At 43.1% G+C, this 27,928-nt stretch overlaps 1 protein-coding gene across 6 annotated transcripts in view; it reads right to left on the reverse strand.

The window, feature by feature from the left end:
* Positions 1–1,953: 1,953 nt before the first annotated feature.
* The window catches only part of Egfl6 (EGF like domain multiple 6), a 58,631-nt gene continuing 32,656 nt past the window's right edge, over positions 1,954–27,928 (reverse strand). Inside the window, exons 5-12 of one of the 6 annotated variants that reach the window (XM_075958117.1) lie at positions 26,108–26,227; positions 25,389–25,523; positions 22,873–22,995; positions 16,518–16,838; positions 13,698–13,775; positions 8,984–9,088; positions 4,973–5,241; positions 1,954–2,728 (exon numbers count right to left, since the gene is read on the reverse strand). In XM_075958117.1, the coding sequence (XP_075814232.1) occupies positions 2,618–2,728; positions 4,973–5,241; positions 8,984–9,088; positions 13,698–13,775; positions 16,518–16,838; positions 22,873–22,995; positions 25,389–25,523; positions 26,108–26,227 (1,262 nt within the window). In that variant the 3' untranslated portion in view covers positions 1,954–2,617. The remainder of the gene's footprint in view (positions 2,729–4,972; positions 5,242–8,983; positions 9,089–13,697; positions 13,776–16,517; positions 16,839–22,872; positions 22,996–25,388; positions 25,524–26,107; positions 26,228–27,928) is intronic. The other 5 variants (XM_075958121.1, XM_075958118.1, XM_075958119.1 and 2 more) reach the window with 5 other exon arrangements.

Genomic DNA, 27,928 nt, shown 5'->3' on the forward strand with positions numbered 1-27,928 from the left:
CACGCCTCCGAGTACTGGGAATAAAGGTGTGTACCACCACCACCTGGCAACCTTGAATTTCTGATCTTCCTGATCTTCCTGCCTCTTCTCCTATCCCGGGATTACAGGTGTGCTGATTTTATCCACTGCTGAAGATTGAATTTAGGACTTTATGCATGCTAAGTAGAACTCTAGCAGTTGAGCCACATCCCAGCCTCTGCCGGCAATTTAGATATTATACAGTCTAAGCACGAGAAAGCCTCAGATTTGTCAAAGGACTTAATCTCACGTGGAACCTTTATACTGGGGTTCGGGAGTGGCGGTGCACTTGTTCAGAAGAAGCAAGGACCTAGGTTCAATCCCTATAATGGAAAGAAGCAATTAAATAACACTCCACTACCTAATACCAACGAATTGAGAGAAATTTATGAACGCTCAATAAAAGCCAGTTTTTTAAAACAGACATGTATCTTGCTATTCACTATCTTTGCTTCTATTCTGTCTTGGGGCAGAATTAATAGTGTCAGGCTGAAAGCATTTATGTGAAATGATGCTAAGTAGTCATTATTCAATTCAGCCTGTAAATTTCCCCCAGACTCTTTAGTATTCTAAAATGCAAGACCATTTGTTAAAAAAAAGCCTGTGAAGCATAGTAACAAATTATAACATGATAACATGTTCGCGAGTGTTCCGGAAATTGTAAATGCCTTCACTTCATATGTGTTTCATTTTGAAGAAGTTAAATCACCTAAGTACTGTTTTAGAATCCGACTGGCACAGACTTTAAACAGCAGGCCTGAGTTCCAGGAAGGTCTGTTCATCTTCCCTCAGAGAAAGCGAGCCCTCTCCCAGGAGCGCAAGCCTTGTTTTCAGTGTCCTGGAGTGGGAAGGAGCCGGTGTTCCTCTAGCTGTCATATTCATCGGCTAGATTCCAGAGAGTGATGAGTGGTGGGGAATATTAGTTTCAGGTGTGTGACCTTTGTTTCCGCTGCATTTGTTTAACTCTGTGCAGCTGTGTTACCCTGCCTGTCTACACCTGGGTGGCCTAAGAAACAGCTGAACGGCCACTAGCGAGGCAGGAGCCAGGATAGGGGGGACTGGCAGAGAGTAAGTACAGATAGAAGAACTGAGAACGGGGAGAACAAGGAGCAAGAGAACGAGAGGAGGACTCCAGGGTCCAGCCACCCAGCCAGCCACTGAGTAAGAAGGAAAGTAAGATATACAGAAGTTAGAAAGATAAAAGCCCATAATTTAAGATTAAGAAAAGCTGGCAAGAAACAAGCCAAACTAAGGTCAGGCAATCATAACTAAGACTAAGCCTCCATGTGTGATTTATTTGGGAACTGAGTGGTGGACCCCTCAAAAAACCCAAAAGAGTTAAAACTTGGACTACATATGAGTCTAATGGTAGGTGGCTAATCTGTATGAGTGTCTGGTGCTCTTTGCAGAAAAGCATTGTACTGTGGGGTTTTTTTTTGCCTGTACTGTCTTTTCAGGGATATGTGTACAGTGAACAGCTTCGGAGAATATACAGTGTCTTCCTGGAAGACAGATTTAGCACTCTTTCTCTCTCTTTCTTCACTCCTCTATTGAACAAGGTCTCCTGTAGCCCAGGTTAGCATCAAACATACTGTATAGTCAAGAATGGCCTTAAACTTCTGATCTGCTGGGATTACAGGCAGGCAACACCACTCCCAACTTATGAGGTACAGAGGATTGGACCCAGGATTTGGGGCATGCCAAGGCAAGCATTCCAGCAAGCCGCCTAAGCCCGTTTTAAGCAGTTTCTATGAATACAAAGTATCTGAACAGAGAAAAGAACCAAAGTTATGTTTTCCAGAATCACACACATAAGTAAACATAGAATCACTAACATATCCTTTTATCTTCCTATGACATAAGGTGATTAACTGGTTATGATTATAAAAAATTAAATATGCAAGTTTGACTATAAAAGAGCAGAATGAGCCATTTAGCCAAAAAACTGTTTAATGTCATTGTTTCCAAGAAACACCTTAAAAGTTAAACAATTAAACATTTTAAAAAATGATTTACTTTATTATTTTATGTGTATGGGCCAAAGTGTACCCATGTGTACCACACACATGTAGGTTTTCATGGAGGTCAGAAGGGGGCACTGGATCTTCTGGAACTGGAGTTGCAGATGGTTGTGAGCTGCCATTTGGGTGCTGAGAATTGAACCTGGATCCTCTGCCAGAAAAGCCTGTGTTCTTAACCACTAGGCCATCTCTCCAGCCTCCACAACTAACCATTTATCTGTACTATTTTTTCCTGTTGCTGTTATTCTAGAAATGTAATTTAGAAGAATCCATAAGCTCACATAGGAAAAACAGATTTACTAGGTAGGGGGAAATGAGGTGGCATTTCCACATTTTATGACATACTGTGGAGAATTCAGAAACACAGGAGAAGGAAGGCACAGTGGTGCGACATAGAAAGCAAGTCTTAGTACGTTTGAGACAAGAAAGAAATCTTACGGTATTTCTGTTGGAACATTACACACTTTCAGCTTATATTTATAAATGGAAGAGTCCTATGATGTTATATAAGAAGAAACCCCAGAAAAAATGGCAGAAAAAGCCACATATAAAGAGGTTATAAAGAAGGGCAGTGGGATTTAGCCCTCGACAGATAAAAAATCATCTGGACACAAGCCTGCCACCAGTAAGACACCATCCACTGCAATTTCTCCAGTCTTGCCTTTGCCACGTTCTGCTTCAAAAATGACCTAGTAATATAGAGAGAATAGAAGGTTACTTCAAAACAATGATGGCATCGGACTATTGAACAGCTGTTAGCACAGACTAAACTTGTGTCTCTACTGTATAGAAATTGCCTTTCATATTGATTGCATAGCAGTATCTTGGCTATATAAGCAATATGTTTCCACATGTCAACTCACAGTGAGGGTTCTGTTTAGAGAAGACAAGGGTCACAGCTAACTCTGGAGGATTTCTCAAAGTCCCGTGTCTGGTAGTGGTGTCACCCGCCTTTAATTCCAGCCCTCAGAAGCAGGAGGATCTCTGTGAGTTTGAGAACAGCCTAATCTACACGGTGAGTTCCAGATCAGCCAGGGCTATTACACAGAGCAACCCTGTTTTGAAAAAAATAAAAAGTCCTGCTCTGTAATTCGGAGCAGGAAACTTTTGGAATTTACATTTAAGGAAAAAAATCTTTGTTTACTTTTGAGTGTGTGTTTGCGCGTAAGAATAGGTGTTTGTTATGCAGCCAAGGATGACCTTGAACTACCACTCCTCCTGTGTCCACCTCTGAGTACTGGAGTTGCTGGCAGGCCCCACCAGGCCTGGTTTATACAGTGCCAGGGACTAAACACAGGGTTTTGTGCATGCTAGGCACTCATTCTACCAACTGAGCTACACCCTAGCCCCTGTCTGTTCTTCTCCTGTGTGATTTTTGACCTTTCTCTCTCAAGAACCAGCTCTTGCCAAGGCCCTCCAAACTCAGTAACCTCTTGATCATTTTATCCTATTTGTTCTTTATCAAGTTCATGAAGCAGCTTCCTCTTTGAGCAGTTGCCTTTTCCTTTATTAAGCCTACTTCTACAGTAAAAGATTAACTCAGCAGGTCTGAGTTACCCAAAACCTGAACATTTGAAAGAGTTTTGTCCTTGACTACTTACTGAGAGTCAGCTTCTAAGCACTTGAAACTGCTTGGTTAAAAGTATTTTTGTTTACCTGTAACCTTTCGCCAAGCCAGACGGTTTATGCTCAGAATGTGATTTATGATGGGGTCCTTGGATTATATGATATCAGTGTAGCGTCTGGAAATGCTGAAGAGTGAATAGCTAAGGTCAGACATGCCAGCAATCCTGCGGGCAGACTGGTCCACATTAGCAACTTTGAGAGCTTGGAGAGCTAGCTCAGTGATAAAGTGCTCGCCTTGAAAGCATATGGCCTGAGTTCAGTCCCCAGAACTCATTTGAAAAAGCCCTGTGTAGTGATGTGCACTTGTAATTCCAGTGTTGAGAAAACAGGCAGGTCAATCCCCCAGGCTTGCTGGTCAGCTACTTTGTCAGACTTGACAAGTTCAAGACCTGTCTAAAAGAAACGAGGTGTACAGGGCCCAAGGAACATACCTGAGTTGGCTGTTCTGTGGCTTTCACATTAACATACAGACATGTACACACACACACACACACACACACACACACACACACACACACCATTGGATGCCAAGGCCTGGTGAGCTTCCCTGATGTGCAGTACTTTGTGAGTTCTGTCATTTGTCATATGTGGATGTTGGGAGAGTTAAGATCTGCTCAGGGGTTTGTTTACTGGGCAGAGAAAGCTACAAGCTTCTGTCTGGTCCTTCCTGACCCCTGTGCTTACATCCCATTTACTTCTTGTTTTTGTTTTTGTTTTTTTTCGAGACAGGGTTTCTCTGTGGCTTTGGAGCCTGTCCTGGAACTAGCTCTGTAGACCAGGCTGGTCTCGAACTCACAGAGATCCACCTGCCTCTGCCTCCCGAGTGCTGGGATTAAAGGCGTGCGCCACCACCGCCCGGCCCCATTTACTTCTTGCTGACTTTAATGTATATAAACCACAACTGAAGTTTGTAACAGCCTTTATCAGTTCTATTACACCTCCTAAAAGATCATCCCCCCCCCCGCCAAGAGTGGGAATTCCCCAACAGCCACCCCCTCAGTTCAGTTAAAATAACCTTAAAATAATCATATTCTGGCTGCAACTTATTGAGCTAAGTTCCATAGAATGAACGAGAAACCCTTTTCTTGCTTGCTTATTTGTTTTTAACTTATCCAAGCATGCATAGCCTGCTTGGCATGTAACTTAGAAGGGCCAGACACACCAATAGGTTCTTTGGGAAGAACTGAACAAGTACCCTCATTAGTCAGGCCTATCTTTGTACTCCTGAGACCTAGCGACACCAGCAAATACTTTGTTGAATCACTGAAAAAGGAAAAATGGAACTATGGGATTCCTTCTCCACTTACACTTTTGGTAGTAGTATCAATCCCTTGGTACAGCTGGATTTTCCCTGTCTTCCATCTCTCGTCCTCATTTTTCGTCTCTTCCCATGCCAGGGCATTGTTGCTATTTTTCACGAACACTCGAAGTTTTCCTACTTTGTCTCCGGCCAGCCGGTAATCAAAGAGCAAGCAGAACTTGCTTTGGGGTGTCAGGTTGGGGAGGAGAAGTTTCAGTCGGCCAATATCCTTCTTGTGCCCCGCCAGTGCCGGGACGGCCATATAGTAACCAATAGCTTTAAGAGAGCAAAAGACCGTGAGAAGGGGTCTAACTCTACTACATAAACAAGCTAGAAAAATGAACAACAGTCTCCCATAGGACATGCTGAAGTCCTTTCCATTCGAATGGAACAGTCATGCAAAAGTGAGTCCTATGGACTAGAGAGTTAAAATCTTTTCCTATACAGAGAAGAGCTCTAAGGGTCAGAAAGCTGAGGAATTTTCCACATTCACAAGCAAATAAGAATATAATGGAATGGTCACTTAGCCCCTGAAGGTAATTTGCAGCTAATGAGTTCCAGAACATTTCCACTTTTAGTATTTGAATCTCAATGCATTTTCCACGGAATCAAGGATAGGTAGGGATTAGTGACTTGTGTTGTTACTGATACAAAGCACTCTAATAAAAGCAACTTAAGGAAGGATTTGTTTTGGCTCACAGTTCAAGGATATGGCCCACGGTGTGTGTGTGTGTGTGTGTGTGTGTGTGTGGTGTGGTGGTGGTGGAGGAGGAGGTCATGGCAGCAGGAGTTTAAGGCAGCCAGTCACATCGCATCCACCGTCAGGAAGTAGACAATGATGAACACTCACGGTCAGCTCGCATTCTCCTTTTTATCCAGTCCTGAATCCCAGCCCAGGGAATGGTGCTGCCTCCATTCTAAGTGGATTTTTCCATCTCATTTTAAAGCTAGATAACCCCACATATACATTCCAGAGGCTAATCTACTCTAGATAATCTTTCGTAGGTGTGTTTGTCTCTTAGGTGATGTTAGATCCTGTCAAGCTGACAATTTTAACCATCACAGGTATGATGTCCAGCTACTTAGGCGGATCCAGAGAGAAATGACTCATAAAAATATACTTGACCTATATTGTCCTAATGGCTTCTTGAGGCTCAACCATATATTTTCTTCTATGTTTGCGGGACTTCTAAGTACCTTGTAACCTGGGGAAGTGGACTTTCTGTCTATCTCTATTCTTTTCATTGTGACTTTGGTGAATCTAAAGCAACTCTTTAAGAAATATTATTTTGCCGGGCGGTGGTGGCACACGCCTTTAATCCCAGCACTCGGGAGGCAGAGGCAGGCGGATCTCTGTGAGTTCGAGACCAGCCTGGTCTATAAGAGTTAGTTCCAGGATAGGCTCCAAAACCACAGAGAAACCCTGTCTTGAAAAACCACAAAAAAAGAATTATTATTTTATGCATATGGGTGTTTTGTCTACATCTATATTTGTACATGTACGTGCCTGGTGACCTAAGGAATGAGGAGAGGACATTGAATTACATGGAACTGGAGTTACAGATGGTTGTGAACTGCCATGTAGTTGCTGGGAATTGAACCCAGGTCCTCTGGAAGAACACCAGTGCTCTTAATCCCTGAGCCATTTCCCCAGACTCGGCTAAAATAACTCTTACACAGCAAGGTCTGAAGAAATAATTCAAAAAAGAATTCCCAAAGTTGTTGGGAGGAAGACACTGGGGATGGTGTGTAGTATTCTGGTATAACTTCTGGAGATGCTTGCAGGACCCTGACTGATGCTGCCTTAGTCTTCACTGGATCTAGACACTGGTGGGTCCTCTTCCCTAGCAAAAGCATAGTTCTGCTAGGTGGGCAAAATGACCCTTGATAACAACTATTTGGAAAAGGAGAATGCTGACATACTTAAAATATTTCTGGCCATATACGAAATCTTTTCTGTAAATCTACCTAAGTGGCCAGACTTGCATTCTCCTGTTTCTCTGGCTCTGTTTAAATTATTTAAAGTGTAACCTGAGGCTGGGACCTGAAAGAGACTAAGGATGACAGCATATGTGGAATGGTAGCCTAAGGTGCACATAAATTAGCAAACTATGCTATTCAAGACCAGCTTCTCTTTGGGAATCAGCCAGAGCCAGACATGTGCTAAGGGTCTTATTTTTTATTAATCTGCGTGTGTGAGCACTGATTTCTCACTGGGATGGTATATTATTTCTACAACAGCTGCACCAGAGTCTGTAACCATTGTAACCGCAATGGCTAATATTGATTGTCAGTCCAACAGGCTCTGGAGTCACCTAGGAGACAAGCCTCTGGGCACGTCTGTGAGAGATTGTCTAGAGTAGATTAGCCTCTGGAATGTCTACGTGGGATTATCTAAATTTAAATGGAGGTGAGAAAATCCACTCAGAATGGAGGCAGCACCATTCCCTGGGTTGAGTCCAGGATTGGATAAAAAGAAGAAAGTGAAGCCAATCTGAGCATTCATCAAGTTAAACTCCAGGATGCCCAGTGGAGTTTAAATTTCAAGTAAACCGTATGTTTAAGACTGCTAACAAGTCTATGTCAAATGAAGGCATCCTGTACTTTATCCAGTTACTCTATCAGCTATACTCTTGCTTCTGTGACCTCTTTAATCCCAGCTAAAGGCTTGCCTTCCAGCTTTCATCCTTCCTTGAAGCCTCCAATACTATCAGCTCATTCCATTTTTTTTTCTCATCTACATTTATCTCTATAGGGGAAGACAAGACCGTCTTGAGAACTGATGGACATGTTGGAAGAGAGAAGGTGTGATGTGAGTGCCTCAGATGCTGAGAAGCTGGGGGGCGGGTCATTTGCAAATTGGGTGTTTGCAAATAGAAGACTTCTCACGGATGAGAATTCAATGCAAGGCAGTGCTGACTAGGTGAGCTGTCAGTCTGGGACTCCCCATGCACTATAGCTCTGGCGGCGCCAATGTCTGCATTCACATGATGGTAGAAAGGAGGAACTCATGTTAGTTATCGAGACAGTTTCTCCAAAGATGTATTATCTCTTCTTAAAGTTGTCCATTGCCTTGATTCTTTATGGCTGGCCCACCAGAACAATTGCTGTGTGGGATATATATTCCTTCTACCCCAATTACAGGCTCTAACAGGAATTCTTGGTACAGGATAGCAAAGCTTTCTGGCTGCAGGTATGGGCTTGCAATGAAATATCTTCAGAAGGAATTTGTCCTAAGAAAGGATCTTTTAACCCAAGGCTGAGCCTGTACACCCCCAAAGAAATACGATTATACTAGTGAGGAACGGAACTCGGAGCTGTTTAACAGTTGTTGCAGTTATATGGCCAGCTTTCAGGAGAGCAAGATTCCATATGTGTTCCACATTGTGTCTGCAAGTCAAATACGTCATCCAAGGGGAAGCCAGGGCCTGTCAGTAGGTCTGAAGCAGACACTACAAAAGGCAGGAAGTTCATGGCGCAGCGCTAATGGTGAGAACAATCCAAGGCCAGGTGGTCAACAAAGATTTCTTAGGTAACCCAAAGGGAAGCTGAGTCTTGGAGTTTAGGTTATTAACTTGATACTCATCATGGTTTTGATCCTTTGAGAGGTGACTCTACTATAGCTCCAGTGTAGACAGAGGTCCTATTATCTTTAAAGATTTGCTTCCTATCAAAACACAACATAAAATCTACAGAGGACTGTGGTTGGTTAACTGGGGGAAAAGGGAGATCTCAGAGACACCCCCACCTTCCTCTCTTTCCCATCTCCCTCTTGCTCTCTTAGAAGAGGGTAAATATAAAAGAGGGATGCTGGGACACATTTCCTGGGTCATAAGATAGGGGTGAAGAGGAAATAGATGCTACACCAGTTACTCATTCATCAGAGGCCACCTCAGAAGGTCAAAGGTTCCCAAAGATGACAAACAGCCATGATCTCAGCAGTGACAGGAATAACCCTATAGTAGCAACAGCCTTCTCTCTACCTCTCCTAGAACATGTAGCAGTGAGATTTAATTACCATTGTCTCGACCAGCAGGATTCCAGTCCAAATCATCTTCTCTATCCTGTTTCCAATCACAGACCCCGTGATCAAAGCTGCAGTCAACTGAGATGTTTAAGTCTGCTAAAAAAAAAAAAACCCACAAAAGTATATTCAGAACCATTAAGATCATCACAAAAGTAGCTAATTTGGAGCTCTGGAATGTCTGGGATGTCATGGGTTTAGCTGCACAGAATATAGATCGTGGCAATTGACATGCTTGTAGGGGTAGTTTAAGCCAGATGCGCCATCTTTAGACTTTTACATTTTATGAGTATGAGGGTTTTGTCTGCATGTACATCTGTGCACAACAAACGTGCCTGGTGCCCATAGAGGTAAGAAGAGGACATTATATGGTTAATTATATGTATATTATGTCACAGATGGTTGTGAGCCAGCACGTGGGAGAGAATAGAAGCTGGGCCCTCTATAAGAGCAGCAAGTGCGCTTAACCAACTGAACCACCTCTCCAGATCCCCTATTTCGAGTAACATCTGTATAGCCATTCTCAGCAAATTCTGTTGTAATCTCAGAAAATAAAACAAAAGGAACCAAAAAGATGGCTCCATGGTTAAGAGCCCAATGACCCTCATTAGTGAAGCAAACAAGGAATATAACTGGTTGTTCATAAAATTCAGGCCAGAGTTAAAGCACAGAAAACAAGTGTCTGTGGAGCACTTAGCCATAAAGCATCGAACTCACAACCCTTTCTACAAGGCTCAGGTATTTTGTAACAGTGAGGGCAAACTGGCCAATACACACATCAAACCAGCATTTCCCTTGACCTACATCAGCTCAGAACCAGATAGTTATGAATAGCCCCTGTGCTCTTAAGGCAGTGACTCTCAACCTTCCTAGTGCTGTGACCCCTTAATACAGTTCCTCAAGTTGTGATGACCCCCCCCAACCATAAAATTATTTTCATTGCTACTTTATAAAGTATAATTTTGGTATGAATTGTAATATAGATATCTGTTTTCCGATAGTCTTAGGTGACCCCTGTGAAAGGGTCATTTGACCCCCAAAAGGGTTGTGACCCACAGGTTGAGAACCACTGCCCTAAGGTCTCTGAAATTATTCAAATGATCCAAACTTAAATGGTTCCCCTTGCCCCTCCCCGTTGACTTTCCTTCTACATAACCCTTATGGACCTTGGTTGAGTTTTCCACTAGCTCCTGCTCTTGCTCAGTGTGTCCCCTTCTCTTGTGAGTGTACGTAATAAACTGTTGTCTCAATGGCATAGGCCTCATGTTGCCACTCAGTCACCTCCATTAATTAAAATCTAACAGGCATTTCATGATTCCAACATTCCTGTTAGAAATTTATCAGGGACATATTACATCAAATAGGCTGACCTACTAGCAGTTTCTAAATTGTATTTGTTTGTTTGTTTGTTTGCTGTGATGGCAGAATGACTGTGTAGTGCAGACATAACAAAGGAATATGAGCGGAGTCAGCTAGTGCTGGGTACTGGTTTGGAACTTTTATGTAAAGCAGAGGTCTGCAAGCCAGCACTTTAGCCTACTGTCTACTTGTTCCTTTACTCTATAAGGACAAAGGAAGCTATGCGCTCCAGAGACCATATGGCTTACAAAACCTCACGTATTTGCTCTCTGGCCCTTACCACAGAAGAGTGTGCTGACTCACGATGTAAGATAACCAGGACAGAGCACTGTGAAAGAGGGCAAAGACCAAGACGTTTCTGATTTAAAGCTAAGGCAGCCCCCTTTCTCTCCAGTGTAGCCCTGACTGGCTGAATCTCACTACATAGAGCATAATGGTTTCCCACTATATAAGCCCACTTGTCGCTGCCTCCAGAATGCTGGCATTAAAGGTGTGGGTGATCATGTTAGACCAACCTGGTATTAAAACAAAATCAGGTCGTCAGGTTTGGTGGCAGATGCTTTGACCTTCTGATCCATCTTGATGGCCCATAAGTTTTGCTTTTTCTCGACTCGTTGTAATTTGCCTTTTTTCCCCACAAAGCCATGTCATCTTATTTGATTATTGAAAATATCTGTCATTGGACCCTCAATAAATCTAAAACTCCTATGTGGCTTATCCAGGCTCCACAGATACTGAATGCTGGAACTGAGCCTGAACCTAGATCAGGCTGAGATCCGTGATTGTCCATTTTGCAGAGGCCAGGTTTGGCTTTGGGGTGGGGCAGCATTGGCGGGGGACAGGATAGCCTATCAGAGGCAGCGTGATGGGCATCTTAATGGGAAAGGGGCTCTCTTTTAGAACCTGGAGAGGAGTTCCGTTAAGAGAGATGGCCTAGCACACATCCCAGCACTCAGGAGGCAGAGGCGGCTGGATCTCTGTGAGTTTGAAGCCAGCCAGGTCTGTAGAGTGAGTCCAAGGACAACCAGGACTACACAGACAGACTTGTCTCGAAAAACAAGAACAAACAAAAACCCAAAAGGACAAGAAAAAAGGAGGCACCCTAAAGTACAAGAGACATAGCAGCCATGGCAGCATGTGGGTGGGATGTCCAGAGGAGCAGAAGTCTTTAGAGAAGCCCCCTTGGGTGCCTGGTAGTGGTGGCAGTGGTGGCAGACCTTTGTAATTCCAGAACTCTGGAGTCAGAGGCAGGCAGATCTCTGTGAGTTCAAGACCAGCCTGGTCTGCAAAGCAAGTTCCCAGACAGCCAGAGCTACACAGAGAAATCATGTTTCAAAAAACGAGAGGGGGAAGGGAGAGGGAGAGAGACACTTTGGAGAAAGGGGCTAGTTTGGCTTTTATGTTTTTCTTAACTGATAGGAAGTTTCATACCATGAAGTCCAATTCAGCATAGCCTATGTGATAAAGAACATGGAAGAGTTAGGTCCTGGGTAAGACTGTACTTTATTGGCTGTTAGGCAAACAACACAGCATGGCATCATAACTCTGACCCAGAGGGAGAGCTTCAGGGATATATGCCTGTGAGATCTGGCCTCTTACAGTGCCTGACCGGCATCTTAATGGGATCAGCTTCTTAAAAGGGGCAGACCCATGATCTAGGCTCTAACAAGTAGAGTAGGAACTAGTTGGGAAGAGGAATAGAATCAGGCAATAGGGATGAAAATGATCAAAATACTTTATAAGCATGTATAAAATGTCCTAATGAAACTCATTATGTATAATTAACATATGATAATAAAAACCTTTAAAAATGACCTACTATTTAAACACCGGTGGTTAGGGGTAAAGGGATTTCCTTCTGGCCTGCTATAACCATCTTTTATCATGGAGGAAAGGATGCTGAGCTAACCTACAGAGTACTTGGTCCTGTAGTTATGACAACAAAATAAACAGAACAATACAGTGATGAGTAGGTCTATAGCATTAGTAATAGAGTCATTAACAGTCCTTAGTAGTGGGAGAGGGTCACTGGACTCTCACCTAGGATTCCAGCCACCTACTCCCACTTGACCCCCTCCCTTCAGCTGCACATAGTCTTGGGAGACACTAGAGCAGACAGGAGCTGAAAAAAGGCAGGGCTCCATGATGCAGCTTTAGTGACGTCATCATCATCTTTGCTGAAATGGGACCTTTCAGTGATACACTATTTCTCATTCACTCATACTTCTTTGAAGTAAGCCTCAAAAGCTCGTTGTTTTACCAACTTAGACGGGTGGGAAGGTTACTTTGGTCTGTTATTAGTGCCACCTCTAGAGAGAATGAATATTTGTTTACTCATGTCTCCCCAGGGAGAGTAACACACACTGGTTCTGCTCCCCGTGGTGTAGCGAAGTTTCTCTTGGTTGCTTACACTGAAGCAGTAATTTCGGGAAATGAAAGATGATGCAGGAGTGAGCACGGACTCTCTAGCTGCTTTTCTCTCCCTCCCAGGGGCTGAGAAAGTATGCTGTGCTGTGTTCTTGAAGCCCCTCCCCCTCGCAAGGTAAGTTGATAGAGCTATCTAGTGCCTGTCTCCAGGCTGGCGTGTAGGCCAGCCTCAGCTACATCATGCAGGGTGAAGCTGGACTTCCCAGCTCCCAAACCTCTAAGAGTCGGAAATCCCCTTTGTTCTCCAGCTTTAAGGGAAGGCTCTTTCTTCCTTCAGGGTCCCTGTAGCCATGATGCTATTTTCTCCAGAGTTGAAAGATCTCTCCCACTTCATGGCGCATCTAAGAAAGGTCTTCCTGAAGGGTGATCTCATGTCAGCTCCTTTCCTTGAGTCTGCTACTGTTTTAAATTATAGAATACTTAGAAAGAAGCATTAGTTACTGTGAACAAAAGTTCCGGAAAGGAGCCAAACCAAAGGCTACTTCAGTGACTGAAGATGTGGATTCAAATTTACGTTTGCGCTATTTTTAGCCCCTAAAGCTCATTCATTGCCAGCCTCCATGTCTGACCTGACATCCTTGTGACTATCAGGTGAATCCTTCTGAGATGTATTAACTTAGCAGACTCCCAGATTCTGTCAGCCCCAAAGCTAAAATGTCATCAGATAGCGTCTGGGGTCTATAACAGAGGTTCCCCCACTTGGCCGGAACCTATCAACCTGGTGTTCTGATCATTGCGTCTGAAAAATGATTTGATTTGTGACCTTTGTTCTTTACCGTAAACATCAGGAAACTGTTGCTACACCGAAACCTGATGGTTGAGGCCCCTGAAATCTCTGTACCTAGGCCGGGGTTACTCATCATTTATTCTCTTTGAGAGGAGAGCTGTGGCTTTTTTTTCTTATTTTTTTAAAAATCATTACCTTTGTGTTCCAGTTTGGAATTTAGTTCTTTTCTTTGGACGTAAACCAGATCCAAATCCTCTGCTTCATTTACCTTAGCTGATAAAGAACCTTGATTAGTTAAGAAATAACCCAAACTCCCACATGCACCAAAGAGTGAACTTAGTGTCAGAACCTAGAAGGTTTTGTCATGGAGTATGATGGCAAAAACGGGTTAGATCTCCTCCTCCCTACCAGTTCTCACCCAGTTTCCTCCCCTGGAAGAGTGTTTTTTAGAAGTTCCCTCGAGAGAGTGCAACGTTCACACTCCGGACTCACCCTTTCTCACCAGGTTTTGGAAACCCATTTTCTTGAAATTTTCCTTAGTAAGGGGGATTGTGTGACTGGTCTACTGTTTCTGACCTAGATGAGCCCGTGTCTGCCTAGTCCTTGATTAATTCCACTTGGTTTTTGTGTATGTGCTCACTAGTCACACAGCCATGAATACAAGATAAAACAGAGTACCCAGAAAGTAGGAAATTGCGTCTCAGTGTGGGGATTTGGGGTTAACACACAAACTGTTTTGGAGGGGTTGAGACCTATGGTGGGTTCTGTACAGCAACCTTTGCAGCAAGGATATAGCAAACAGGTGTATCAGGCAACCATTTCATGCAGAAAAACCAAGATCTGTGTTGTAGTGTTTTGCTGCTTCTGTAATCTTTGTATTTTGGCTTAAAATTCCTTTTGACACAAAATCTCATTATGCAGACCAGCGTAGCCTTAAATGCAGAGAGATATGCCTATCTCTGCCTCCTATATGCTGGGACCAAAGGTGGACATCAGCAGGCCTGGCTATTTTGGCTTTTAAAATCATAAACGTACAGCTGTGATAGTCTCTTTCCATACAGTGAGCCTTTGAAAAGTGCCTTCAATAAATAAAAAAAAGTGAGGTGAGAGGGACTCACAAGGCCTCACCACTTCCTGAGGTTCTATTGACAGTTAACAGTCACTGGGAGAGGGGAGAGGGAGAGACATTTTCTCCAGTGGCTTCACCACTGGTTAGTAAGTTGCTCCTATAACAATCCCTTCATCTTCCCTCTAGTGACTGTTGATGTTCCCCCATAGAAGGAGAAGGTGGAGGGGGGTCATTGGACCCTCACCTGAGTTTCCAGCTGCTCCTTCCTACACCTCCCTAGCGTTTGTATATAATTTTGCCCTAACTGCATGCCCAGCGGTCTTGATAGAGTATACAGGTTGCAGGTGGGGCAGTTGTCATCGTGCAGAGATAAGACTGAATGGTAGTGTGGCTGCTTTGGGGTCACTCACTCCTGTAAGCAGCCCATCGCTCACGCTTAGTAAGTAAGCCCAACAAACTCATTGGTTACCCAGGATAGACTATAGTCCAATCATCCTTTGTGCTATTGTTGGGGTCTTATAAGGAGGGGTTGTTTATATCTCCCCTGAGAAGAAACTCAGATGCATAACAGGTTACAAAAAAAAAGATATGAGAATAAGAAGGAGACTAGTTGGGAAGAGGTAGGGGATCAGCAGGAGTAAAAATGGGACAAGAGAGCATAATATGACAAAAATATATTCTATACATGTATGAAATTTCATTTGTATAATTTATATAGGCTCAGAAAATCATTTTATCTGAGACAAGGGTTTGTTTGTTTGTTTTTTTTAAATATCCCTGGCTGTCCTGGAACTCACTCTGTAGACCAGGGTGTCCTCAAACTCACAGAGATCCCTGCCTCTGCCTCTTCACCACAATGGGCATCATAAAAACTTTTCAGATGCTGGGTATGGTGGCACACATCTTTAATCCCAGTACTTGGAAACAGAGGTAGGCAGATATCTGAGTTCAAGGCCAGCCTAGTCTACATAGGGAATTTCAGGCCAGCCAAGACTACATAGAGAGATCCTGTCTCAAAGGAAAAATAAAACCTTTTAAAAAAGAAGTAAAAAGGGAGTGTTTGGGAGATCTGGTGATGAAGGTCTCTGATTTGGTGGGTATCCTGCATGAAAAGTCTGGTGGCCATACAGCTATGCTTTCTGGGTGTTGGCAGGGAGGGGCTGTGCCAGACCGGAAGCACCCAAGTAAGGGTATAGGACAGGACTTACCCTCCTGTTTTCCAGAACAGTAGTTCCCATTTAAAACCCATGGAAAAATTCTCTAGATCTTACCTAGGCCCTTGTTTCTAAGCACTTAAGGGCCAAAATCTTCTCCTTTTTCTAGTTTAAAAACATTTAATCACATGTTCTTCTTCATATGCTGATCCTAATCCCAAATGTATATATGTCTATATGTGTATATATGTATATATGTCAACAGACGTAAGTATGGGTATAGTATAGTATTTAGAAATAAGACCAAGAAAGGGTAATATTAGGTGAAGAGAAGGACAGAATACAGGCGAAAGGACAAGTGATGAGAAATGACACATGAGTCATGAAAGAGAGGATGTAAAGCTATTTTGTCCTAGTTTTAACTCTGTTATGTTTTTTCTTTTTTCTTTTTTTTGTGGCGGCTATGTGAATAAAAACGTAATTGGTAGTGAAACCCCAAGTGATATGCCACAGCTTCAGAATGGCCATGATAAGTGTATAGAGTTTCGGACTATACGAATGTTTGAGTGGCCTCCTCAAAATTGCTGTGTGATGTTTTTATTTGTGATATAATAAAGTGATTGTATTAAGCATTTTTTTATATAAAAAGTTTGCATGTTTCAGACTCAGTACACCAAAAGGAAGCTAAGCCATCTTTCTTAAGGCAGGAATTGTTTACTCTTGTTTGTTGATTTGGCATGAGGAATTATGTTTGTTTTTGTAGAATGCAAGAATAACAAAAGCAATACTTACAAAACACATCTCCTCGAAGGTTTCGCTCCTCTTCTACCTCGTTCTTTAGGACTTCGTCTCTTTTCTCTTCCTCAAGTCCCTGTCTCTTTTTCTCTTCCTTCCTTTTTTGTTCTCCATCAGAATTCCCACCCCTGGAAATGCTCTCTTCAGAGCTGAAAGGCAAGTTAACCTTAGGGGTACGTGTAGTGGTGGGTCTTGGGGTGACATTTTTAAGCTTCACCTTTTTCTTCATATTGTGCTTGTGAGCCAGTAACTTCTTGATTCGATCTTTGATGGTCCCAGGTCCTCTGAGGATTTCCTTCACAGAATTTTCAGGAATAACTAAACCAAAAAGTAAGACAGGAGACTAGGCATTTGATTGAACTCATGCTTGAACAATCAACCATTTTAGAAGTGTCAAAGTGCTTCCAGCCCCAGATAAGACCTCTATAACACCCCGTCCAAATCTCAGGGAGCATCATGGAAGAGGGGATGGATGCCGTGAAACACTGTCCTCCGGACATGACATGGCTATTGCACTTACGAACTCACGGTAGCTATGGTAACCTGCACAAGATGGAGCCTATCAATATTCCATTACAGATGGAGGAGGGCCTTATGAGGCTCCATCTTCCTGAAGAGGTGTTGGCAGTTGATGGTTATTGGGGGAGTGTGTGTCATTTTCTTCAATGGTGTAGATATTGGTAAACTGCCCATGCTTCAGTAACTACCTCCATCCCATGCTCATGCAAGCACCTCTAATTAGTTAAACTCAGTCAGCTACCACCCTTCCCCTAAGAAAAAACAAAGCAACGACAACAACAGACTGAAACTAGGAGGGAGACCAGATAAAGGGGTTCAGCAGGAATGGGATGAGAGGCTATGGGGGGCAGGGTCAAAAAATGACCAAAATCTACTAGATACATATATGAAATTGCCAAAGAATAAAGAAAATAAATTTAAAAATTATCAGGCTTGATAGTCATCATTGCTGGGCCACTTCTAGCTGTACTTCCTGTGTCCCTGGCAACATACCAACTTCTCAAGTGAAAAGCACTGATAGACAAAAGAAGGGGTAAGTGTCAGAATTGCCTGTCTTTAAAATTTGGCTACAAAATGGGGTCTGACCGGTTCTGGGCGGAGTCACTACTTTCTAATTTGCCAGAAAGATTCCAAGATTCTTACCCTCCAGGAGGCTTTCTGATAAAGAACAAAGAATCATTCTTGTCCCTTCTCCTAAGAGTTACTTCAAAAGGGGCCTTCTGATCAGCTGGAGAGGAAAACACCCCTCGGAAGGACACTCTAGTCCAGAGGTTTTTTTTTGTTTTGTTTTTTTGTTTTTTTTTTTGTATAGCTTTCTTTGGCTGTCCTGGAACTGAAGATCTGGTTGGCCTTGAACTCACAGGGATCCCCCTGCCTCTGTCTCTCGAGTCCAGGGATTAAAGGCACGTGCCACCACTGCCCAGCAAATAATTGGTTTTCATTATGGCATTTTCACTCTGTCCCTGAGACTGTTTTTTTTTTTTAAAAGCACACACTGGAGAGATGGCTCAGCCACTAAAGGCTAGGCTCACAACCAAAAAGCACGTAATTTACTTTAACATGCTGGCCAACCCAACTGGTCCTTTAGTACATTGTCCACTCTGACCCTGTGAAAGCATTTTCCTCCTTGACTGCCCTTTTGGCCATTGCCCATTCTTAGCCCCAATAGTGCCTCATGTTATTCTGAGCTAAACCCCAGCTGTCTCTACACTACACTGTGTGTCTTACCTGAATACGTTCAGGGTCGATGATAAAGACCATGGAGCCAAGAGAAAGGCCAGAGCTAGACTTTGGTAATGGGGAAATACTAGCTAGTGTAAAAGAACTCAGAGGCAGAAAGGGGCTGCTTAGGTGGATGCTGTAGTTTTGTAGATGGGTGAATTAGTGACTTGTCCATGGGCGCTTGGTTAGCTAGCAGCAGAGTGAGGACTTGAGAGCAAAGCACAAGAATTCCTTCTATTTTCTACCATGTCCACGATGGGCTTATTTCTATGTTAAGGCTAACAGTTCTTTTTCTCTAGACTGTCTCACATTCCTTGAGATCTGTGATTCAAGGATATATGTCCCTGTTCTACGAAGAAGTCAAACTGATGTTAAAAATAAGTGATTAGTGTTTTTAGAAAATTTCGTTTTTAAAATATCTCTTTGTGTGTGTGTGTGTGTGTGTGTTCACATGTATGAATGTGGACATAAGCATGCCATGACGTGTGTGGAGGTTATAGTAGAACATCAGGTGCCTTTCCTCTCCTTCCACCTTGTTTGAGACAGGGTCTCTTGTTGTTTGCCACTGAATATGCCAGGCTAGCTGGCCTGAGAGTTTCTGGTAAGTGTCCTGTCTTCAGTTTCCTAGCTTACTATAGTACAGATATATGTCTACTATTTCTAACTTTAATGAGAGTTCTGGGGATCTGAACTCAGGTCCTCAGGCTTGTATGCCAAGCATTTTACCCACTGACTTGTCTTTTCAGCTCATGAATGATTAAAGAAACATATTAGGGCCAGCAAGGTGGCTCCATGGGTAAAAGCTCTTGCCTCACAAGCTTGGCAACCCGACTTTAATCCCCAGGCCCCACACAAATGCAAATGAAGGGCACTGCCGCCACAAGATTGTTCTCTGACTGCCACACTTGCATCAGGGCATGTTCACCCCGTGCCACATTTCAGGTGCATGCAAACAATAAACAGAAATTTAAAACTTAAAAGTACTAATCTTTAAACCAGGTCTGGGAATGTAGCTCACTTGCGAGCATACTTGCTTAGCATGTATAAAGTCTTGGCTTTGCTCCCCAGCACTGAATGAATTGGGTGTGTTGGCACATGTCTGTAATCCAAGCAGGAGGTTCGAAAGTTCAGTATGATCCCTAGCTACACAAGAAGTTTATGGCCGACTGGGAATAAGAGAGATTCTGTTCCAAACATATAAATTAAAACAAACAAAAACACTCAAAGATACCATGAAAAATAATCAAACATATTTTCCAGTGTTATATTCTGGGCTTATGGTTAGCACAATATGTGGACATTTGTTTATACTGTAACTATTATTTCATTTAGTATTAAACAATATTAAGGGATAAATGCTGCTATACCTATTTTTGCACATGTGGAAACTGAGCCATTGGCAGCCAAATACTTGTTCTCAGTCCACAGGTATGAAGTCAAGGCGCTAGGAGTCAAGCTAAATTAATCTTATTCCGAAAGCTGTGCACATGGGTGCTAAAAATTAGAAGTTTGTTTGACACAAGAAATGCTTGTGTTGATTTATAATTTTAATGCACTTGGCTACAGTACAGAAAGCAGGGGCTGCAAACAATGCCATACAATTGTGCTACCTCATTAAACTCTCTCTCTTTCTCTCTTTCTCTCTCTCCCTTCCCTCCCTTCCCCTTCCTCCCTCCTGCTCCCTCTCCCTCTTTCAGATAGGACCTCATATAGTCCAAGGTGGTCTCAAACCTACCATGTAGCCAAGGATAACCAGACCTTTTAATTATGCTTCTATTTCCTCAGTTCTGGGATCACAAGCGTGTGCTACTACGCCCAGTTTATGGAGTACTGGGGATGGAACTCAGAGCCTTAGGCATGCTAGGCAAGCACTCTACCCCAACTGAGCTACATCCATGGCCCCTCTAGGCAGTTATTCCTAATTCTTCAATTCTTAGCCATGGAAGTTAGGAGATCGTCATGTAGAGGTGAATTGCCCTTTTAAAGAAACAGTTATTTTCTTGGGGCTCCTGTTTTCCTGCATGGCACTTTTGCAATTATCTTTATACAATTTCACAGTAGAACATCTGGCCCTCAACAGGGGGTTGAGATGACACTAATAACAATACTAACCACAGCAAACTTTACTGAGCGTCTATTATGTGGCCAGCCTGATGAAGCTTTCTCCATACGTCATCTCATTTCAACCCCAAGACAAACTTCTCAGAAATGTATTAGTCTTAGTTTGAGCTACCTTTGGCACATCCTCAAAGAAGGATTTGGGTATAGGTGGTTTATTTGGGGTTCCAGAAGGCACAGTAGGGGAAGGACAGTGAGTCAAAGAAGGTGAGTATCAGGCAGCCCAAACTACATTATAAGACCTTATTTCAAAACAAATAAGGAAAAAAGTAAACAAACAAACAAGGCCAGTGAGGTGGCTCAGCTCTGTAGAGGCTCTTGATGCACAATCCTGGGTTGATCTCCAGAGTCCACAAAAAGGTGGTTGGAAAGAACTGAGTCCAGAAAGTTTCCCCTGACCTCCACATGCATGCTGTGGTATGCATGCTCCCACAAACACCATGCACGTGCACACACACACACACACACACACACAATAAAAAGTAACAATAATAAAATCAAAACCAACCAACCAAACAAAAATACAACAAAACAAAGCAAAACAAAAACAAGTCTAGTTATAAGTCTAGCCAGGGTTACAAGAAGGATAAATCTAGTAGTTGCTGGTATTATTATTATTACTAATTATTTTATAATTATTACAGCTATTCTTCTTGATCTTATGAAGCCCAGGTCAAACTCCCTGGGTAGCCAAGGATGACCTTGAAGTCTTTATCCTCCTGCCCCCACCTCTTAAGTGTTGGGAGTACAGGCATGAGTCATACTGACTGGTTGGCTTTAAACACTGTAGGACTCTGTTTACCAGAGGATGGCATGCACTGTGAGCGTAGATAGCTTGTCCTGGCAGGTATTTCAGGTACTCCCTGGGGTTCCTAGTATTCATTGCCACCATCACCAATCATCACCATTACTACTGCTAACATCATCATCATCATCATCATCATCATCATCATCATCATCATCATCATCATTTTGGCCCTTGAAGTCTGCCACTTCCAAGTTGAAGTAGTAAGAGGTAGTATCTAATTGCCTGTGCCTCTTTCCAGGGTGCGAAATATCCTAAGGGCTTGAGTTAATACCCAAGTACCATAAGATGGTGGAATCTCAGTTGGCCTGGGTCCCCACCGCAAGTAAGAAATCTTCTGAAGCATCTCTTTATACAAAGTACTCATGGGAAATAGCTTTTCCTGTTATTCCAGGTTAACAACTGTGATATTTTCTAGTTGGACATCTGACTTATACATTTATAGTTTAAACTTTCTGTCATTAAAGAGTTCATTGGTTGTTCTACACACACACACACACACACACACACACACACACACACACAAGAACATAGGCTTTAGGATGACAAGAAGAAATGACAAGAACAAATCCTAGTTTGTCTTGTTTGATATTCTGAAAAAAATCCTGACGAAAGTATGTTGTGACCAGAAAAATAAGATGTATTGCCTTTGCGTGTGTGTGTTTTCCTCCTAGGATTTATTTGTTTTTGCGACAGGGTCTCCTGTGTCCCAGTCTGGGCTCAAAATCATTACGTATTAGAGGCTGACCTTGAATGTTTGAGCCTCCTGCCTCCACCTCTTGCAAGTGCTGGGATTACCCTGCGCGTTTATTCAGTCCTGGGGGCAAGGCTTTGTATAGGTTAGGTACTCTATTAATTGAGCTACATCCCAGCCCAGGATCTTTCAGTTCTGTGTCTATAACTTTTGTGAGTCTCAGGAGTACAGCCCAACTAGGAAAAGACACAAGGGTGATTGACACACACACACAGACATACACACACACACACAGACATACACACACACACACACACACACACAAACACACAGACACACACACACAGAGACATACACACACACACACAGACATACACACACAGACACACACACAAACACACAGACACACACACACACAGACACACACACACACACACAAACACACAGACACACACACACAGAGACATACACACACACACAGACATACACACACACAGACACACACACAAACACACAGACACACACACAGACACACACACACACAAACACACAGACACACACACACAGAGACATACACACACACACACAGACATACACACACACAGACACACACACAAACACACAGACACACACACACAGAGACATACACACACACAGAGACATACACACACACACACAGACATACACACACACACACACACAGAGACATACACACACACACAGACATACACACACACACAAACACACACAGACACACACACACACAGACATACACACACACACACACAAACACACACAGACACACACACACACAGAGACATACACACACACAGAGACATACACACACACACAGACATACACACACACACACACACAAACACACACAGAGACATACACACACACAGACATACACACACACACACACGGTGGGGGGTTCTGGAAAGAATGCTTTGGGGGGCCCAGATAGCAAAGTGCCATGACCAAATGCTACTTACCAGAGCACTGAAGTCCATTGCCCCTATATCCCTGCTTGCATTTGCACTTGAAGGATCCTGGGGTATTGAGGCAATTGGCATGGAGGCTGCACACATGGGTATTCAGAGCACACTCATTTATATCTGAAAAGGGGAACATTCCAGTGAACAACTTTATGATAAAAGGGCTTGCTGAAAGAGTAGCCTTTTCACTTGAGCAACTTCGAGACCAACCACTCAACACCTCAGCAAACTAAGTGCGGCCTGAGAGTGGAGAGGTGTTCAAAACCAGAGGCCCTTTGGCCCAGAGCCCTGGCTTTGCCTGGCGCCTGTCTGGTATGTAGGGAAGGTGCATGCAACTCACCTCCCCCGAACAACTTCACGGCCTGCTTATTATTAATGCTATTGAAATCTGCTAAGATGTTTGGAGTTTCTTCTTAACATCTTCATCTATGTAATCTGGAACTGAATAACACTATCTGGAAAACAAATGCTAGATTTTGGATGGGTTTGCTTTTCATCCTTGTAATCCGAAAACTAAGTAATGATATCAGAAAATGAATTCTAATTTTGGGTGGCCTTTAAACTCCTCACAAACAAAAAAGACGGGATCAGCCAGGAACCTCTGACATCATCTGAATTCACGGGCATGGGCATTTTGCTTAGAAGCTGCAAGGGGAAAGGGTCAGGCTAGTTTGAGCTCGCCTGTTGGATTCCGCGGTGGAAAATTGGCCAGATTCCACCCAGGTGGGAGCTGCAAGTGCTCTACTCTACGCCCCATGTCCTGCCTATGCTTTTGTAGATGTAAGCATACAAAACAGTGTATTGTTTTGAACTCAGTCATAAAAGGAGCGCTGATGCTCGTCGTAAGCACTTGTAGCACACCCGAGATTTGCTTCCTTGTGCAGCTACGTGGATTCCCAACTTGTTGTGTGGGGAAAGTCCTTGCAGTGTCAGGGAACTGGGGAATACTGTACCACTGTCATTTGATTGCACGACTGGCTGGGTCAACAGGAGAGGGTGAAGAAAATTTGAGGGAATAACCACCGAGGCCTCCCAAAATGCTTCAAAAACCAGCAATGGGGTGTTGCCCCACCACGAAGGTACAAGACATGTCCCAAGAAGCCCTAAACACAGGATTTAAATCATTTTCTCCACTGGTTAGCTTTCCATGTCATGTGGAAACCTTTGTCACCCATGTTATGTGAATAGAGAGCTAGAGGTAACACACATTTCTCTTCACTGTAGGACAATATATTAAGGGCAACTGCTGTGGGATATTTGTACACTGTGTGAAGATGTATTGCTGGGATTGGCGTAATAAAAAGCTGAACAGCCAATACTAGGCAGGAAGTATAGATGGGACTTCCAGCCAGCGAGAGCTCTGGGAAGAAGAAAGGTGGAGTCGTCAGCCAGACACGGAGAGGAAGCAGGAAGTACAAGATTGAAGGGAGGTAATGCTATGTGGCAGAATGTAGATTGAGACAAATGAGTTAATTTAAGTTATAAGAGCTAGCTGAGACAAGTCTAAGCTAAGGGCCAAGTTTTCATAATTAATAAGTTTCCATGTTGTTATTTGGGAGCTGGTGGTCAACCAAAAAGCTCTACAGGCAATGGGTATGCAAGACCCCACAAGCTCTTGAGGCTTGGGATCCCTTCCCTAAGAGATACAAATGTTTGACTTCATACAGATGAGACTAATAGTTGACTAAAAACAGTGTTAGCAGAGACTGAGTTTGACACTTGAGCTATGGAGAGGCCAAAAGAAGAGGAAAGGACACGTGCCTTTTCATAGAATTTTCCTTTTAAAAAATGGATGCGTGCGTGTGCGTGCGTGTACAGATGTGTGTGTGCAGATGTGTGTGTGTGCCTGATGAAGGCCTTGACTGTCCTCCTCTATAATTATCCACTTTTCTTTTTGAGGCAGAGTCTTTCCCTAAGGCTCCTTTTTTTTTTCTTAGATAGGCCGGAGCCAGCAGACCCCAGTGATCCTCTTGTCCCTGTTCCCTAGAACTGTGGTTCAGGTGTTTTCTGGGAGAGTTGGCTTATTATGCGGTTGCTGGGACCCAAACTCAGGTCCTTGTGTTTGTAGACCAAATACTTGTAACTACGGACCGAACTCTCCAGTCACCTTCATACATTTGTCTAAAGCCAATGGAAAACATTAGGAACAAACCCCCAAGGTCTTCTTAATCTTATGGCAAATATAAATATTTATTGCTCCCATTCTTGGATGTGTAATTGGAAACAGAAGCAAATATAAACTAATTGAAAACTTACAAAATTATAAAAAAAGATCTCACAGGTAACATCTCAAGATATTTGCCTCCATAATAATTATATTCATTTGTTTAAGTCACTATGGACCTAGCTTCATAATTAATTTCACTGGGGTTACCTAAATGCTGCAAACTTAATATCAAGGTTTTCTGTGTTGTCTACCTGACCAGTATAGTAGATTGAACGGACATAAAAAAAATAGCTGTAGAGAAAGCCCATGGGGCTCGGGGGCAAGGGAAAAAAAGTCACTATCTTACCTACGCAATCATATCGGCGACTGACATATTTCAATTCAAAACCAATGTGACATTTGCAGTAGTAGCTTCCAAACGTGTTCACACATCTTCGATTGGAAGGGCAGATGGCTTTCCTGGAAGCGCATTCATCGATATCTAAGGTATAGGAGCGGAAGCTGTCAGTGACTGCAGGAAGAGTACTCCAACACATGCGCAGGTACTCACCTTAACCCCCAGCATGCAATGCTCAAGCACATGCAGCCTCCTGGCCTAGAAAACTGATTATCTAGTGAAAAGTGCCTATGTCACTTGTTCAGGAAGTATTCTAGGTTTTTACCAGGCACACGCACAGCTTTTTAGTTCACAGGTTCACATCACTGTGCCTGTCTTTCCTTGGAGGTGTTTCCTGGCTATAATGTCATTATCTATATTCCCCCCCACCCCAACATGTGTATCCTAGATTGGTCTTAGACTGGCTATGTAGCCAAGAATGACCTTTAACTCCTGGACACAGCAGAACTTGGACTTCCCATTCTTGTGGCGTGAGTTTCCCCTTATAATAAGCAAAAATATAATTGTTTATCTTAAGCTGGCCTGGTTATTTCCTGAATCAAGTTACCTTATACAGTATCTGTTCAGCACAAGCCTTGTAATGAATGAAAATGGAGTTCAGCGGAGGGAGAATGGAGGGGAATGAAGAGGAAATGGGAGAGGAATAGAGGCTATGCCTTCTGTTTTACCTAGGCACACTCTTCCGTTTGGGCCCAGGCGGAGGCCAGAGGATGGACACACACATCGTGGCCCTTCCTCTGTTTCTTCGCAGCTGTACTGGCAGTTTGTCCTGGCACATGTCCTAGAGTCTGCAAAAGTAGACAGAGATTAACTAAGGAAGTCTCTCCCAATTCTGTGATGTGAATTGTAATATGTCTTAGGACAGGATTCATGGTCTGAGTCCCAAAAGGAAACCCACAAGGAATCCAGGCAAGCGTGTTGTTGTGGTGGTCCCTGGGATGAATCTCACTCGTGGTTTGTTTCATGGAGCAACACATTGCACTTGACTATCTCTAGACAAAACCTATAGCTCTGAGTGCACCCCTATTTCTTTTTATTTTTTTAATTTTTTTTAAGATTTATTTATTTATTATGTATACGGTGTTCTGCCTGCATGTGAACCTGCACCCCAGAAGAGGGCACCAGATCTCATTACAGATGGTTGTGAGCCACCATGTGGTTGCTGGGAATTGAACTCAGGACCTGTGGAAGAGCAGTCAGTGCTCTTAACCTCTGAGCCATCTCTCCAGCCCCCTGCACCCCTATTTCTTAAATTGCAACATCATCTTATATTTCTCAGACTGGCCTTGAACTCACTTTAGCTTTAAAACTTTTTTTAAAAAAAATAATACTTCATCAATTATTTGGGAATTTCATATCATGGACTCCGATCACACTTCCCAGTCCTCCCAGGTCCTCCCCCACATCCTTGTAATCCCCCTCCTCAAGAAAGAAGAAGAAAAAGAAACAAACCAAACCAAAAGAAACCAAGACAGACTCCAATGAAGTTGATTGAGATAGGGTCTCTGTTGCTTTTCTACTATGTACTCCAGGCTAGCTGGCCTGGAAACCTCCAGGGATCCTTCTGTCTCTGCCTCACATCTTCCTGAAGGGTTGCTGGAATTATAAACCCTTGTGCTTTTTGTTTTGTTTTTTACTAGGGTTCTGGGGATTTGAACTCGGGTCCTCATGCTGGCAGGTCAAGTGCTTTTACCTCCTGAGCCATCTCTCAGCTCCCTCAAAATTTCTTATATTCTCTGACCATTGACCACAACCATGATTTTGGTAAATATACTCCATCCACCCAGCTCCAGAAAACACTAGTCATCTAGAGGGATCAAAGACAGTGAAATGGGCCAGGAGGAATAAAACCAGCACCCAGGAAAGAGGCCAAGGACATGGTTTAAGCTCTAAATGGAGAAGCAAAGATAATCCTTAGAGGGAAAGAAAGAGTGTGTAGGGATGGAGACCGAAGGTGGAAAGCAAACACCTACTGATGGTTATAGTACTAATTTCTTTTCTTCTCTTTTTAGTTATCTTCTTTGAAATGTAATCAGCAAAATTAACATTACTCTCTTTCCATTTGGGGAAAGATATCTCTTTGGCATTGCCTGAGTTCTACTGGAAGGTTTCAGATCCATTAGCATCGATCTTTTTAAAATAAAAGTTCAAAGCGATGGCTGTAAAAGCCTAGATAATGGGTCCTCTTTGGGGAGGCATAAGAGAAAAGTTCTGGCCAAGTTCTAATTGGTGGTAGTCACAAAGGTGCTGTACAAGAATTCATTAGGCTATCAGATTGTTTTGTGTGGGCGTCTGTTTATGAGAATAAGGATATTTGAAAAAGACACCGTGAATGTTTGTGTTATCTCTTAGGCTTGTTTACAACGGGAGGATCTGAGTAAATGGTGAGAAGGGGCCAGGACAGAGAGGAGCCAGGGGCAGTAGGCAAGACTAGATGAGATGACCTTGGCTAGCCTGGGGTGGACTGGAAGCCTACTTGACTGCAACCC

Source organism: Microtus pennsylvanicus, chromosome X, assembly GCF_037038515.1.
Source record: "Microtus pennsylvanicus isolate mMicPen1 chromosome X, mMicPen1.hap1, whole genome shotgun sequence".
NCBI lineage: Eukaryota > Metazoa > Chordata > Mammalia > Rodentia > Cricetidae > Microtus > Microtus pennsylvanicus.